The 15,365-nt window shown below is 40.7% G+C and overlaps 1 protein-coding gene across 1 annotated transcript; it reads left to right on the top strand.

Moving 5' to 3' along the window:
- The first annotated feature begins 376 nt into the window (after positions 1-376).
- Positions 377-6,146, top strand: LOC118413776. Its single transcript, XM_035817308.1, has 8 exons — positions 377-470; positions 1,175-1,534; positions 1,997-2,116; positions 2,838-3,003; positions 4,099-4,280; positions 4,458-4,533; positions 5,214-5,401; positions 5,889-6,146. The coding sequence occupies exons 2-8, from the start codon at positions 1,274-1,276 to the stop codon at positions 6,144-6,146; spliced, it is 1,251 nt and encodes a 416-aa protein (XP_035673201.1). The 5' UTR covers positions 377-470; positions 1,175-1,273.
- Positions 6,147-15,365: the final 9,219 nt, after the last annotated feature.

Genomic DNA, 15,365 nt, shown 5'->3' with positions numbered 1-15,365 from the left:
GGGCGATCGCCCCGGACTACAGGCAGGGCGATCGCCCCCAAGTATCCTTCACTTTTGTGAAATCAAGACGACACGACTGGACAATTCAGACTTTGTACGGGGCAATCGCCCCCACAAGTCACTATTCCCAGGACTCGAGTGTCTTGAAAAGTTGCATTCTAATCCAATATGGCTTGATTTTCAAAAAAATTCGCACTGCGTTTTCTGATTATCAAGTAAAAAAAAAGGAATAAAATGGATTTTCCTTTATTATTTTGGATTCTATAATAGAACTTATTGGACAAAAAAGTCTTATCATTGACATTGACTTTTGTCAGAATGTATTTTTTTTTCTATCAGACATGATTATTTATCTTTACATGTGTTTTTCAGCCATCCAACCTCCACTTGGTCTTCAGGTCAGCCAGGAAAATACCGGTACCAGACACAGGAGAAGTGTGGCAGGATTGGCTATCAAAACTGGCCTTAAGGTACTATGCACCAACACTCCTCACATTTGTCTAAATGCTCGCAATGTTCGATTTTCTCCTCATTTATTTATGGATCCAACGAAATGGCAAAACTATACCAGAAACCACACTTAAGGTGTGGTATTTGAGAACACGAAATGTCTTGAATACTATGACATAGAATAACGCCCTAGGTAACCAGTGCAATATTGCTTGTTGATTTCATAGAAAGGTAAAAAGGATGACAAGGAAGGGAGGACTATGCTTCAAACTTAAGTAAGGAGTTTAAGGGGTTTAAGGAGGAAGGTCGTAAGTAAGGGAGCTAAAGATAGAAGGAGACCTCTAGGAATTTATTTCTTGAAGATATTCAGCTACAAGACCAGTTGAGTTCTGTTCTCTCAACTTTGCCAATTTTGTATAATGACAGAGAAAAAAATGTCATTTTTATGTCTATCATATAGCGCAAAAATTGGGCAGGTTTGCGTTCTATAGAACCCATGGAAAAGATTTGTTCCGCATACACCAAGAAAGAGAAAAAAAACTTGCGTATTTTTTAGCCTGGCATAAAGAAAATTCTAGTACTGCATTATAAAAAAAATCATCCACGGCGCGCGGTATTGCAACTTTACTTCTGTGGTCAATCTAGGGCAAAGGACCGATTTACGCCTAAGGCGGACTCATACACATGCTACAATTTACATACATTGTACATTTTTTCTTTACAGCAAGTCGCTAGCTTTGTGACCGACCTACTCTTCAACATAGCGGGGCTGGTTTTTGATATCGTTGGGACCGTGGAGGGAGAACAGCAACATCAAGAAGTCATGGACAAGCTGAATCTGCTTGAGAGCAAAATCAACGGCATCCACCAGGAAATACAGGACCTAGGCATCATGGATGAATTGCTTCACGAGAAAGAAATAGCCGCTCAACTGTACGCTGCCTCCGAGCAAAGGATAAAGAACTTGCACGATACCCTGCAAAACCGACTCCAGATAACTATCAACGGAACACTAGAGCCCGTCAGCCTCGCTCAAGTGTGGGTGGAAACGGTGTTGAGACAGGACTCGGAAGGCATGAACCAGGTACCATCATTGCTTTTTGAATACGTTTGCATATATCATTCGAAGAAGGAATGATTTTCAAAAAATGCCAGCAAGCAAAAATCGCCGTGCATTCACGCTCAAGCAAAAATAGTTTTTCATTTATGGTCAGTTGCGAAAATATAGTTTCTACTATTGCATGTGAGTGGCGTACCCTGGTTTACCACACTAATACCCTGACCGACGTTCGGTGGCCCAAGTCGACGGCTCAAGACAGTCTGCCAGCCGATGAGGGAGTTTAGCCCAAGGGAGTTTTGCCTGGTCCAAGTACAACAGGGCCAGCCAAAATCTCACTCTGTCTAAATTCCATTGAGGGCTAATTTAGATCAGCGGGCAGACTTCCTAGGGCCGCCGAAGACATCCGGTCAGAAAACCGTGTCATTCGTCTGTCAACCAGGGTACGTCATTTTTTTTTTATTTTTCATCATTTGTCGTTCATTCCAGGCCCTGAACAACATGCATGACATGGTAATGGGAACTATGACGGTGTTTGACGGCAAGTCCGTCGTTGAAACAATGGACGCTCTACTGAGGAAGCGAAATCACCCCAATGCCGCGGAGAAGGTACATTTATTGCTATTCAAATTAGTTTATTGATATTCATATTAATCTTCAACGTGAAATACATTTGAATGGTTAATAAAGCTATTCTGTTAGAGTCTATGTATACTTCCAGACAAAAACAGAAGTGGTTCGTTTCCCGGCACTGTCGGGTGTGTCCCTGGCCCGGACAGGTGATTTGTACGGGTCGACACGTCCCGTCGATTCCCTGAAATGTCGAGTTTTCAAGCACCTGTCCAGGAGTTTGCAGCCCAGAATTTCGTGTTTTAAAGCAGTGAATGCTCCGTTCAATTGATCGATTGATAACCCGTATTGTAAGAAAAATTAGTCTAAAAGAGTTTTATCGTTCTAAGTGCGCATACGCGGAGAATGTCGTGGCTGTTATAAGTTATCAGTTATTATCGGTACAAGTTCAAACATCTCCAGAAATGTGCTTTGTTTATGTCTCTTGAAAGCTGGAACAGTTGGAGCTTTAAAATTTGACATATTTGACGCGCAAATTTGAAACGTCGAACCTCATTGTAGGTTTATTGGCAAATTCGTATTGACAGACATATCTTGCAAATTGTACCTCAATTTTTTTATTGACTGGAACAACATTGGATTTATGCAAAATATTTAATGATTGCTTTTTATTTCGTAGTCATGTGAGTGGTACGAATGCCTACCACCGTAGGATTGTGTTTATTTCCACTAAATTGCCTCACTTTATATTCGTACTCAGCTGAAGAGAATCTGTGAATACATCATTGACCTCCAACTCTCCGGGTACGTTTCCTGGATCCTCGCCCTCAAGCAAAATGGGGAGATGGACAGGGCTAAAGAAGTCATGAATAGGGCGGACAACAAGCTGAGCAAACAAAGCTGCTTCATTGCACGCTTCTTCTACGGTTAGTGAATAAATCTGTTACCATTTAAGTAACCATTTGGGCCTGCAATGAACTGTAACCATTTAATTGTAACTTAGGCCACACCGACTTGCTTTTATGGATGACATCCGCGCAAGAATTAGTTTTCGCCTGTTCTCAAAAAAATAAAAATTCACCTCCTCCGAGGCTCCACGCAAGTCCGGAAATTGCCGATCCAAAAGGCCAGCATTTACCTGTTTGTCCTAGATCTCCCCCGAAACGTGCAAATTCTGTAGTAAATGGTGTTTCGTTTGATACACCCTGTTCTGTGGTTCAATTCGTAATAGCACCTTTGTAGCCCTGTGGTTTAGCAACATTTTTTTTTTTGCTGGATTTTTATTTTTTTCGCCCTCTCGCATTAGTTTTGTGGTCTCCAGAGGATGTCATCCATAACATTAAATCGGTGTGACCTTAAGTGTATTGCCAGATGTGGCGGCCATTTTGGATTCCCCGGGGTCATTGCACCAAAACGAGGCTAGACTGCCTCCATTGTTTTTATGCTATAGTATAGGTAAGCCATCTTCAGTGGTAGTTTTGCCCCGCTTACTTGAAATACTGCAGAGAATATGACTGTCATGTTTAGAAAATATTGTTTTGGACATTTTGAATTCCATTTCAGCAATTTTCTTTAATAGTTTGTCGTTTGTGCGAGCAAAACTTTCCTTGTTGATACCTTTGTGTCATGCGATGCTAGATACGAAAAACTGGAAATAAGAGAAGTGATAGCCTATTCTGAATCTCACTATAAGGGTATGGGGATGGAGTTTTTGTGGTAGTTTGAAGTTCACAGTTTAAGGAAGGGTAAGGTATGCATAGATAGATCACAAACATTTTCGCGATGGTTATATTTTCGTGATGAAAAAAGGAAAATTCGCAATGAGAGGACAACGTGAAAACCGGAAACACAGAATCATAGCGAAAATTTTTCCTTTAACAATTGTAATTATTACACAATGTTACATCCTGAAATGTAGTAAAGCGTCTGTATATACTAAGGCATTTACCACTCAAGAAGAATGTTTTCTTTGTATGATTTTAAACATGCCTACACTGATACTAAGTGTCCCCATCAATTAGGCTGGCCGGCGGGCACGTATGGTATCCCTATGCCATCCGGAGGGTGTCCTGGTGGGTCATCTAAGGCATTTGAGGATGGACACTACGAGTTTAAGGGACATGACAGTTTCCATTGGTCAGACCATCTGTATCTAAATGGAAGTCTCTCCAACAACGCAGTGAAGCAGGGAGTCTGCATAAAGGTTTTTAAAGTCTATATGATAACGATCAATTAGTCACATGTATTTCTATTACGAGTGTCATCATGCATACTTGTATAAATGTATCTTTATCAAATATAAGATATCAAAGTTTTGTCTTGTACAAAGGTAAAAGCTCTAACCGGTGAACCATAAACCTGGTCATTCTCTGTTTTGTAGACAACTTCCAATAACAACGAGGAAAACTGGCCAAAAGGAAGCTACTGTATCTACAAACACGGGAACTGCCCAGCAGGTATGTACATGTGCAAAACACAATTTACCAGTCATAGTACAATTTTTGTCATTTGCTCCATATGTTGTTATGGCTATTTAAGAACACAACAGGAGATTGCGATATAACGTCACGGTGGTAATATTTAACTCTAAGCCATGCATGATATGTTTTCGGTGCCTCTTGTCTGTTTATGTATCCATGTGTATGCGTGTGTCCGTATGTATGTATGTGTGGCTGTGGCATAACCCAGACGTCGTTGATGAATCTTATTGATAATATTGATAATTACCTAATACATATGTAAAGTCTCCTAGCGGCTTTTTACGGTATTGTAGTGCATCTGGTTTGATATTACGTGTTCGTGACGTACTATGGTTATGATTTGAACAGAAAGTATATGTAGTACAAATCTTTATGCCCCGGCCGTTGCTATAACAAATGGGGCTGATTTTGTTTTAAACTTCGGAAGAGAATTACTCAAGAAGAGATAGACAAATCAGCATGATTTTTGGTATGTTATGAAATCATTAAAACTAGTTTCATTCTGGTCCAATGATTACACAGACGCTCTCCAAAAAGATTTCTCAATCGTCACTTACGAAAAACAACGGATGTTGTTTAAAACGTCTGACCATTTCAAAATCATATCCAGTTGCTTGAGTAATTGCTTTTGGTGCGCATCATGATTGTCTCCTCAGGATCCATGTGGGGTCGCCTTGGGTTTCCCGGTGGTTCCACGACTGGAGTTGTGCCGGATGGCAGCGTGAGCGGTGACGGCATAAAGGTGGAGTTCTGCTGCCGGATTGACGGCTTTGCCTCCAACCCCATCCGCCTACCTGCCAGAGAATCATTGAAACTGTTTCGACTTGGAGGAGAGTGCCAGCAGGTACAGAATTGTTTACTAATGATCTCATCATTCATGAATGATTCATTTTTTTTTATTTAGGCCAACGTAGGATAAAAACGAAAATCGTACATGGTTCGTTCCTATTGAGCTTGAGGGAAATATGTTGACATTTACGTTATTCTATGAGCAATAACAGAAATGATTGGTCATTGACTTGCATTCGCTAAATCTTTCTTCTAAATCATGCGGCATTTTCTTCTTATCAATGCGCATGAACAGGGAGCAATGCATGCTGGTAAAGCAAGTTACTCACCCTTGGAATAGTTGAAGCTGCTGCGTGCAATATTTTGCTACCTTTGAAATATGGAGATCTTTATATTTTGGTCGCAGTTAGCTTTAGATGTATAGGAGCGGTTCCGTAGTTTTCGGCCCCCTAGCAGCTAGTATCTGGAACTGCAGATCTGTTTTTTGTTATAAGAATAGTTTGTATGAAGAAAAGGTTGACCTTTATTTCTTGTCTCTCTAGGTTGACGGAGCGGATGTTCGTCAGGGATGGATTGTGTACAGAGGTAACGGACACAGGGCCGGCATGACACCAGATGATGATGGCGATGACGACAGTCACAAGCTCTACTACTGCTCCTACCGCGTACCCGGTTCCATCGTCAACATCCCGGCTACTTCAGAAATCGTCTCAGCTGCTATGCCTGTACACGCAAACAATGTGCTCAGCTTTGTTGCATGCCTCACCATCAGCGGTGTAGCTGTGCTATTAGTTCTGTGAACTCTGCAGGAAGTGTCAAAAGTGGATAAGATATAAAAAAATAAACTCATTCATCTATGCAAAAGGCCAAACCCTTTTCTAAAAAGGCACATATTTTTGACAGAATTTTTGGCCAACTTCAGATGATAAACACTTGGAATATGAATTCTGAGAGTTTTATTATTGTTTGGCAGAGTGTGTATATTTTAGAAAGTAGTGCACGTTACAAAAATAATGCGTGTATGGTTGATACTAGGCGTATGCCCTTATGAAAGGTATTTACCGCGTATTCGTTTGTTGGCTTTTTCTGTAACAATTTTGAAACCTTTGTAACAATCTGAGATATGTAATTGTTTTAAAAGATTTGTTTGACTTTTCAAATATTTTTACCATATTCAAACATGTTAGAAACATTTGAATATATTATTATGTGGTGATCACTAAACTGTTCCAGCATAGAAAAACCATTTGGTCTAAGAATATTATACAAAAGTTGTTTTTTTTTCTTGTAACACCGACTCACCTTTATCCGCGGGGTAACCTATATACGTTGTTCTTAAAACAGGGCATTTAGGGAAATGAAGTCGGCGGTCGGTTGTTTCAAACGGCGATATTTTTACAATATTTCAGTTTGAAACCACTGTCCGTCAATTTAACTTGCTATCACTAAACGCACCTGTTATTGAAAATTACGAATATAGGTTACCCTGCCCCGCGGATAAATGTGAACTAGCGTTAAATGGATCAGTAATTTGGGAAGAAAGCAATTCTCAAATCTCCGGAAAGTACAGTTGATTATGTCTGTGTCCCATGCATAGATGTCTCACTACAAAAGAACAACCCGTATCCAGGTTGAAAATCAAAACTTTGTTAAAGTATACAATATGAGAAAATAGAGCCAGATAAGCAGCTAATTTTAAGGGCGCAAAATACACAAATCATTTATTAGATCGATGATACAAATTGTTAGATCATGTTCCAGCAGTAAAAGAACCAAATACTATAACAGATATTTTGGTCTAAATATCAAAGTAATTATTTTGGAATGTTTCTAACATCTATAGATAAGTTCAATAATGGTAAAATTAATCTGAAAACCCTCTTTGTGACTTGGGGTTGACTCTATAATCCCTTTATTTGTTGTGTGGCTATCCTTGTTATGGACTTTTTAGAAACCTTAGATGTCGGACTTTTAACTTTTCAACCAACTATAATTCGGAATGATTGACCATTGTAATGTTGAATTTCATGTTAAAACCTATTACATATATCACCAACTTAAAGTCAGCTTAAAGTGTGTTTGTGTGAGACTCACAATTGTTATTTCAGTAGCAATTTAAATATATCCTGATCTGTCTTGTCTGAATGAACTGAATAAACAGAAGACATCATTAATTGCTGTTTTTCTTTGGTAATATTTCATAGGAATAGAAATTGATATGTCTCTGTCATTCTGAAGATTCAAAATTGCCAGTTCCTTTTTTTAGCAAATCTAATCAGTTATCGTCAAAATATTCTCAAATATGAGTAAATATTTATTAAATTCAGCATCAGATTATAAATTTGAGTTGATGAAACATCTTATCAGTTATATTTAGTTATTACCTTCGCCAAGAATAGATAAATGGATTAGCGTAGATCAATAACATCATTAAACATATCTTATCATACAATACAACGAATTACACATAATCTTAATCAATCAATTAGCACAAATCACTAACATCTTTATCATATTATATCATACATATACATAGATACATATTTATCATATGTTGGGTTTTGAGGAGGTCCTACGGCTGTATGGTTGAGGAAATCCCGTCCGTTGTGTTGTACGCACAAAGAGATCTGGTAACGTCCAAGGTTTCATCTAAAGATTCTTCAATCTTCTGCAACGTTGCATTAAGTTCGGTTTCTTTCACTTCATCTGCAAAATGATAAAAGTATGATAATTTAAATAATTTTTAGAAGAGGCTATTTGCTAGGTTGACGTTTCCTAAAAAGATAAATGCTTTGGATAGATCTTGGCTTCTAAATAGGAAAGCATGTCTTAAACCAAGGAGGTTTCAAATTCCTTCCTTAAACCTTAATGAGGTGCCCATCGCAAAAACCGCGAACAGTAAACCACCGTGAAAGTTTCTGCATTTACAGTAATACATGTTTTTGAAATAACTAATGTTGCTATTTGTCTTGATCACTAATGTTGCTATTTATTTTCCAACCTGGCACAACTAAAGAACATGTGTTCCTCGTTCCTCGACCTGACTTACTTAGTAACACAAGGTATTAGCATGAAAGTTCATCTGTGTTTGTAGAATACATTATAGAAAAATTGCTAAACTTTCCTTCCAACACTGAAATAACTATAGTGGCTTACCCCTCTAAATCTTAGAGCACTGGCCCAAACTCAACAGAGACGGGGGGTGACATAGACTTTCTGATACTTATGACCCCCTCCTGCAAAAGTGGTGTCTTCCTAGCGTATACTGCTGGAGATAGAAAGACTCATTCTGTGAACAAGTCGACGGAGATTGACCGAAAATTTTTAGGGGTGAGTCCCTACAGTTATTTCAGTGTTGGAAGGAAAGTTTATCAATTTTTCTATAACACATGTACAGGGTATCATTAGCAGATATAACTGACGTTAGCAGGTACAGCTAAATGTGTGCGATAGTACCGATACGAAACCCTACATGTATATTCATACCAATACGACCCTTTCGGAACTCCAGAGTAGACTTGCCGACCCGCCGCATTAACCCTCAAACACCCGAGTGGGGTCCATTTGGACCCCATGCGTACATTTTGAAGTGCCATTTGAACATTTTTATTCTGAAGAAAAAAACCTTCCGTGAGTTGGTCGGTCAATATGTCTTATACCTTCTCCTAATTTTTCGCGAAGATTGGTACAATAATGTGGAAATTATAAAGAAAGTTTGTGTTCAGTCCCTCTGGGGTCCAAACGGACCACAGCAAAAATGTGCAGTTTTTAAAACAAACTTTGGAGGCTAACTCCTTACCCACTTACAGTATGACTACTAAACTTTCAGTTAATAATAAGAATGTAAACCTAAATCATCACAAAAATTTTTGTGTCATCAACATGTAATGTGACGACATTATGACGTCATTTGCCTAATCAGGGCGGCCATCTCGGATTTTGAACAATGACGTCATGATTTAGCATGAATTATATATTTTAAGTCATGAAAATTACATTGAATTTCATAGAATTTAATTGTTGTCAGAAAACAGGTGTAGTTTACCAAGAAAACCTTGTTCAAATTGAAATTGTCAAATTTTGGCAAAAATATACCTGTTAGAATATGGTTGCCATGGCAACCCCCAAAAATCATAAACTTACTTTATTGACCAGAAACTTTTGCCAACAATATTTTGTGATAAATTACCAAGTTTCGTACCTTTAGCTCTAGCCGTTCATGAGTTATGCGATATGAATGTTGCTGAGGGCCTCAAAATTTCTCTATCTGGTCGGAATAGGTTTAGTGCAAAACGTGGTCCTTCTGAACTTTTGCATAAATCATGATAATGAGTTGGAATTAGCAACACCTTAACATCTCAAAATCTTCCTCTTACATTGACGAAGAAATGTATATACAATGATCGCCGATAAGAAATGGTACTGAGATATTGTGAACAAAACATTTTGGGGTCCGTTTGGACCCCACTAGGTCATTTTAGTCGCGAAAAAAGGTCGGGTTTGAGGGTTAATAACAGGCTGCTGGGTCCACATGATAAGATGAGAAAATCCCTTTTTTTCAAGGATGAAGCCATCCCGTCATTACTTATCTACCAGTATTGAGTCGGTTTGGAGTTAGGCGTACTTGTTTCGTGCGGGGTTGTCGAAGTCCCATTTAAGACAAAAACAGCATATCAGCGGGATAGACCGGGCCAATATATTGTGCCTTTAAGGGATTGTCTTAACCCTTAGTGAAAGATAGAAATCTGTAGACTCTGTCCCTGTCAGAAAGCCACACCGTGCCAGGATATCAAGACTGATACATCGGGCAGCCGCCAGCTTAGCGACCACAACACAGCGGTATGTCAACAAGCATCTATGAACACCCACAGGCAGTACTAGATCTTCTAGACATAGACGAGGATGTCAGGTTCATGAAGACGTCTGACACCTGCTTCCCTAACGAAGGACCACTTCTTCCCAGACATTGCAGTTCAACGGATTATCAACAACATCACGGGTATGTTACAAGAGGGTCTACATCGTACAGAAGAGGCTCAAAAGAACACATCTCGATCACCTCCTGTAACATAAGGTAACACACTAGCTTTGTACTACTGAAGATTATACAAGTTGCATATCCGTACAGATTTATTTGCTCCCCACACACAGGGAAAGTTCAACTATGTGGGTAATTCTTTACGTGCTCGAGGTTTGGCTCAGCTCCTCAAAGACCTCTATTTAATTATTTAACGCCCTATCCCTTACAGAAGCTAGGTACTCATTTCCACTTGAGCGAAGTGAGGAAAAATCGTAAGGACATAATGTAGGAGCCAAGCAAATCGTCTGATTATCCACGTAGTAGCAGCGTGTCGGTGCTCAGTCCTCACCTTCTCTAGGCTGCTAGTCTCCAAGCAGACCCTACGGTGCCTTAGAAATAGTATCAAAGCTGGCAAGGGACTTAGTATAGCGGCACTCCGGATCCGGTGCTCGTTTGACTCCCTTTGGTCGGCTATCTCCCTATGGCCGGCTATACTCCTTTGCCAGCTTTGATATTATCTATAAGGCACCGTAGGGTCTGCTTGGAGACTAAGGCTGCTGTCTCCTTTTCTTTCCGCGGTTTAAGTCGATCTAACCTTCGTCTACTTTTAGTGTACATTTAGACATGAGGTGTAACATTCGGTGGACTTCAAAAGCATACCTTCCTAAGGCCACAGCAAGTAAATTTTATGGATGACATCCTCTGCAGACTGCAAAAATAGTGCGATAGGGCGAAAAAAAACAAGATGGGTGAAAAAAAAACAAGATGGCTACATTTTCAAAAATAGACACCATAAATTAAGTTGTGATGAATGTTGTAACAAGAATTAAATGGACAAAACATGGTATCAGAGCCAACAAGGCATTCATTCCTGTATTCAAGACATGTACTGGTGTGGTAAAAGTGACACTAGTGTGGTAGACCGGCATCACCAACAAAGTTGGTAACCACACTCATGGCTTCCATATTGGTGTCACTTTTACAAATATCCAATAAGTTTCATTTTTACAACTACAGTCCTGGGTACCTCGCAAGTGTCACTTCTACAAGTACAATTATTAGGATACAACACAACATATTTGCTCATGTTTGTACTTTATCGTTTGACCAACCCTGCTGAAGAAAAAAAAATTTCTTTCTTTCTGAAATCAGGCGAAAATTAATGCGCGCGCTGATGTCATCCATAGAATTTACTTGCTGTGGCCTAATGGAGATGGCGGGAAAAGCAGAAGCCGCCCGTCCAGCTGAATGGTGTTCGGGAACCATGTGCGCCCGCCCGCCCGCCTCGTTCGCGAACACCACTGTAGGCGCAGTGCTGTACGACAGTAGCTTTGTTGTTTTGTCCTGTTTTGATTTTTCTTTTTGTTTTGTTTTCTCCCCGCCCGCCTTGACGGGGTTTGAGCGACTCAACTCGCGAAAAAGAAATGGAGGAAGCATAGGCAAGGAGCCAGCACGCGGCCAACCCATACCTGGTGCATTCATATACGGCGTAGTTGGGTCATCAGGTTCTTTCCCGACCTGACCCGAGCCTCGGCGTGTGCGTTCGCCCATTGGTCAGCCGATTTGAGGAGATTAAGAAGTGAAGGTCCCACGGCAGGTGTGCTGACACGAGTTGCCTTATTTTCGCACACGGCGCGCCGCCCCTTCAGGCAAAGCCCCTGCCTGATGACCCACGTGCAGTGTTGGAGCCAAGCAAATCGCCTGATTATCCACGTAGTAGCAGCGTATCGGTGCTCTGGGCTCGCCTTCTCTTGGTTTCTTTCTCTTTTTATTTCCGTGGTTTAAGTCGCTCTAACCCACGTCTATTCTTAGCGTACATTTAGACAGGAGATGTAACGTTCGCAAGTTTGGTGGACTGGAAAAATACTTTTATGATGGAGAAAGCGGGAATGGCATAAGCCGCCCGTCTAGTGCGGCTGAATGGTGGTGGGGAACAATTTGCGTCCGCCCGGCTGGCTCGTTCGCGAACACCGCTGTAGGCGCAGTGCTACGCGACAATAGTTTTGTTTTGTTTAGTTTTCATTTACTTTACTGTTTGTTTGGTTTTTCCCCGTCCGCCTTGACGGAGGTTTGAGCGACTCAACTCACGAAGAAGAAAAGAAGGAAGCGTCGGCAGGGAGCGGTTACTGTCGGAGTTGTCACAAATGCGACAGCAACCCATTCGACCAGCCTCTGCAGCTTTGCACACGTTCTGGGCTGAACGCATTTTATTTCTCTATGATTCAAACGCTAAAAAGGAAATGCCAGTCTTATGTGCGGTATATATCTGTGGTCACAATTCTCAACGAGATAAGGAATATATCTTTTACGGGATTCCCAAAATAATTGCAAATCAAGGTGAGAAAACGAGAGTACTGTCAGAGGAAAGGCAGAGGCAGTGGGTAGCAGCTGATCCGTTTTTATTAGGGGTATCATCATCATCATCCGGGCGTGCTGGTTGCACGGATGGCCAGGACTCTCTTCCTCCATCATAACAAAATCAAAGAAGAAAGAAAACTAGACAAGAGGGACAAGACGTTTTTTCACCGGTTTCATTTTTTTTACATCATTTCAAAGAACATTCAAGGAAAGAAAAAGGGATGTGTCAAACTACCCAAAACAGGTTACTTGTCCGCCGAGCTCCCACCAACCCACCCCTGCCAACTTGTCACATCCTAATAAAAAAGACATAAGAAACGTGCAGAATATACAGACAATTCGTACCAGTAGACTGATACGACTACAGGAAACTAGGAGATTAAAAGCGCAGGCGCAGTTTTCCGCCGTCGAGCTTCGCCCACTGCACTGTGCACCAGAAGGACTTAAACCCTGTTTCGTGCCGACGTTCAACGATCGTCTTGATTCTACAACAGAAGGCACTCCTTGATGTATGGGACCATCTCGACGTGAGTCGAAAAGGTCTTGTCAAAGAGGGCTTCACAACGTGAGCACCATATGCGTTTCCTCGTGACCGCAATGATGTAGTTGATAGCATCTTTCTTACATTTTTTTCCATGAGGGTGGCAGGATGCCATAGATAACCATCTGTTTATTGATTCGGAAGTCTGACATGACCCAACTTCAGAGAAAACCTTCCACCCATGTTAGCATCCATGTTAGCAACACTTCGCTAGAAGCTGACCTTACCGATCAAAAGGGTATGTAGCAAACATTTCGTCTCAAGTAGGTCGTTGAAGAGAACTTTATCATAAGAGTTACCGTCTTGTTCTATGGTTCATTCTCCTTTGTTACGGGCTCGTTCGCCTAGCTCGTCGGTACCGGTGTTGTTAATGCCCGCCTGCCATCTTGCCTCAGCCGTTCCCCCGAGACTTTTCCGTGCCCTAAAATTATATTTTGCAAACTTACAAATTTCTGTTGTTCCTGTGGGTTTTTTTTTTCAAAGAGGCTACTTCATAAAATAACTTGTTCCGCGTTTACAAGTATGAACCTACAAACTTGTTGTTTTTGGTATTTCGTTGTATGGTTGTCGAAGGAATAGGTTAAAATCAGACCAACTAGTGTCAAGTGGCGCCGTCGATAGAGCTCAGTCGATAGAGCAGACATTGTTGGTTAATTGAAGGTTAATGGCCCACCTCGAAATGTAAATGGTGTCATAACGCCTAGTACTTTACTATAACCACCGAATAAAACCACCGACTGAGCGAAGCGAACGAGGTTGTTTTATGAGGTTGGTATAGCAAAGGACCAGGTGTTATGACACTATATACACCATGTAAGGAACGCCAAGGACACTATATACACCACTGCACCTTGAAAACGTAAATTCAAACTAGAAAGGCAACATTTTCGCGAAAATGCAGTATGTCTTTCCCATGGCCTTTTGCCAATGACTATTCACACACAATAGTCGAGGTTGTCCGCATGTTTCGAAACGTTCCTCCCCACCCGTGCGCACCGGTAGGTATACACCCTCTGAATTTTCCTCAATCCTCGCGTAAATGTTACTCAAAACTACACAAACAATACATGAAGCAAAACTACCGAGGTCACGGGTAAATTTCTCATCACGCTGTATCCAATGATAAATTCACGTCGTCACTGGTTTACCAGTGGGGAATATTTATCGTCACTAGTTTTCCAGTGATGAGGAAACTTCAGCTGATAAACCAGTGACGACAAATATTCCGCACTCCGGGAAATCAACTGCTGGGACCCACCGTGTGCATTACGCTGCCGTTATTCAGTTTACTGAAGAAAAAGGAATCATCGTTTCAGTTGAGTGGATTTGAAAGTTAGCTATACTATCGTCGCGTCCAGTGATGACGCCATTTTGAATATATCTCGGGAGCCCAGTGAGGAACCCGTGAGCCGCGTAGCCTTGCATACATGAAACTGTTCCTTGGAATTTGATGTTTCAATACATCTGAATCTTAGATCGCTATTTTTGCAAATTGTACGATTTTTTTACGAGAGAAAATGTTCGCCATTACGAGACACCTGGCCCCTCCCACCCGAGTGCAAATTATATACTTTACCCACATTCTAAAGTCTCACCAATCAATGCTGATTTTAGTCAAAAGTCAACATAAAATACTTGAAACTGTGTCTTAGAATGTATATTTTAATAAACTGAATGCAAGAATGCTAACTCTACGAATTGTAGGAAAATTTTACGATTAGAAATTATTTTACCTCGGCTTGACGTACGTAGGCGCACAGTCACGTTGGACGGAAATTGTAAGGGGCAGGACTAAAAACACACTCCACTGTTCAATTGTTCTACATTTTAAACCTTGAGTATTTACAGTTAGTTAATTATATGATATTATAACGTATCGTATGCTATGTAAAAAAAATGAAGGCAACCATGGTAAGATGAATAAAAAGCGTACATTCACTAAACAAACCATAATCAGAGTGGGAAGGACAAACATGCTATGTACCACAGGTTTTACCAGTTGTTGGTGACGTCATCGCCCAGTTTTGAGTTTTGATTGGCTGTCGCCCCCTTCTGAGTTTTGACCTCAGTTTTGATTGGCTAAAGGTGAACCATGGCCAC

The sequence above is a fragment of the Branchiostoma floridae genome, chromosome 4 (genome assembly GCF_000003815.2).
Source record: "Branchiostoma floridae strain S238N-H82 chromosome 4, Bfl_VNyyK, whole genome shotgun sequence".
Taxonomy (NCBI): domain Eukaryota; kingdom Metazoa; phylum Chordata; class Leptocardii; order Amphioxiformes; family Branchiostomatidae; genus Branchiostoma; species Branchiostoma floridae.
This window is presented reverse-complemented; position numbering and strand designations above follow the sequence as displayed.

Excerpts from the sequence above, each read along its gene's own strand:
- LOC118413776 (XM_035817308.1), top strand. The coding sequence starts at position 1,274 with ATGGACAAGCTGAATCTGCTTGAGAGCAAAATCAACGGCATCCACCAG. Across the intron at positions 4,281-4,457 it reads AGCAGGGAGTCTGCATAAAG|ACAACTTCCAATAACAACGA; the intron begins GTTTTTAAAGTC and ends TCTGTTTTGTAG. Across the intron at positions 4,534-5,213 it reads ACACGGGAACTGCCCAGCAG|GATCCATGTGGGGTCGCCTT; the intron begins GTATGTACATGT and ends TTGTCTCCTCAG.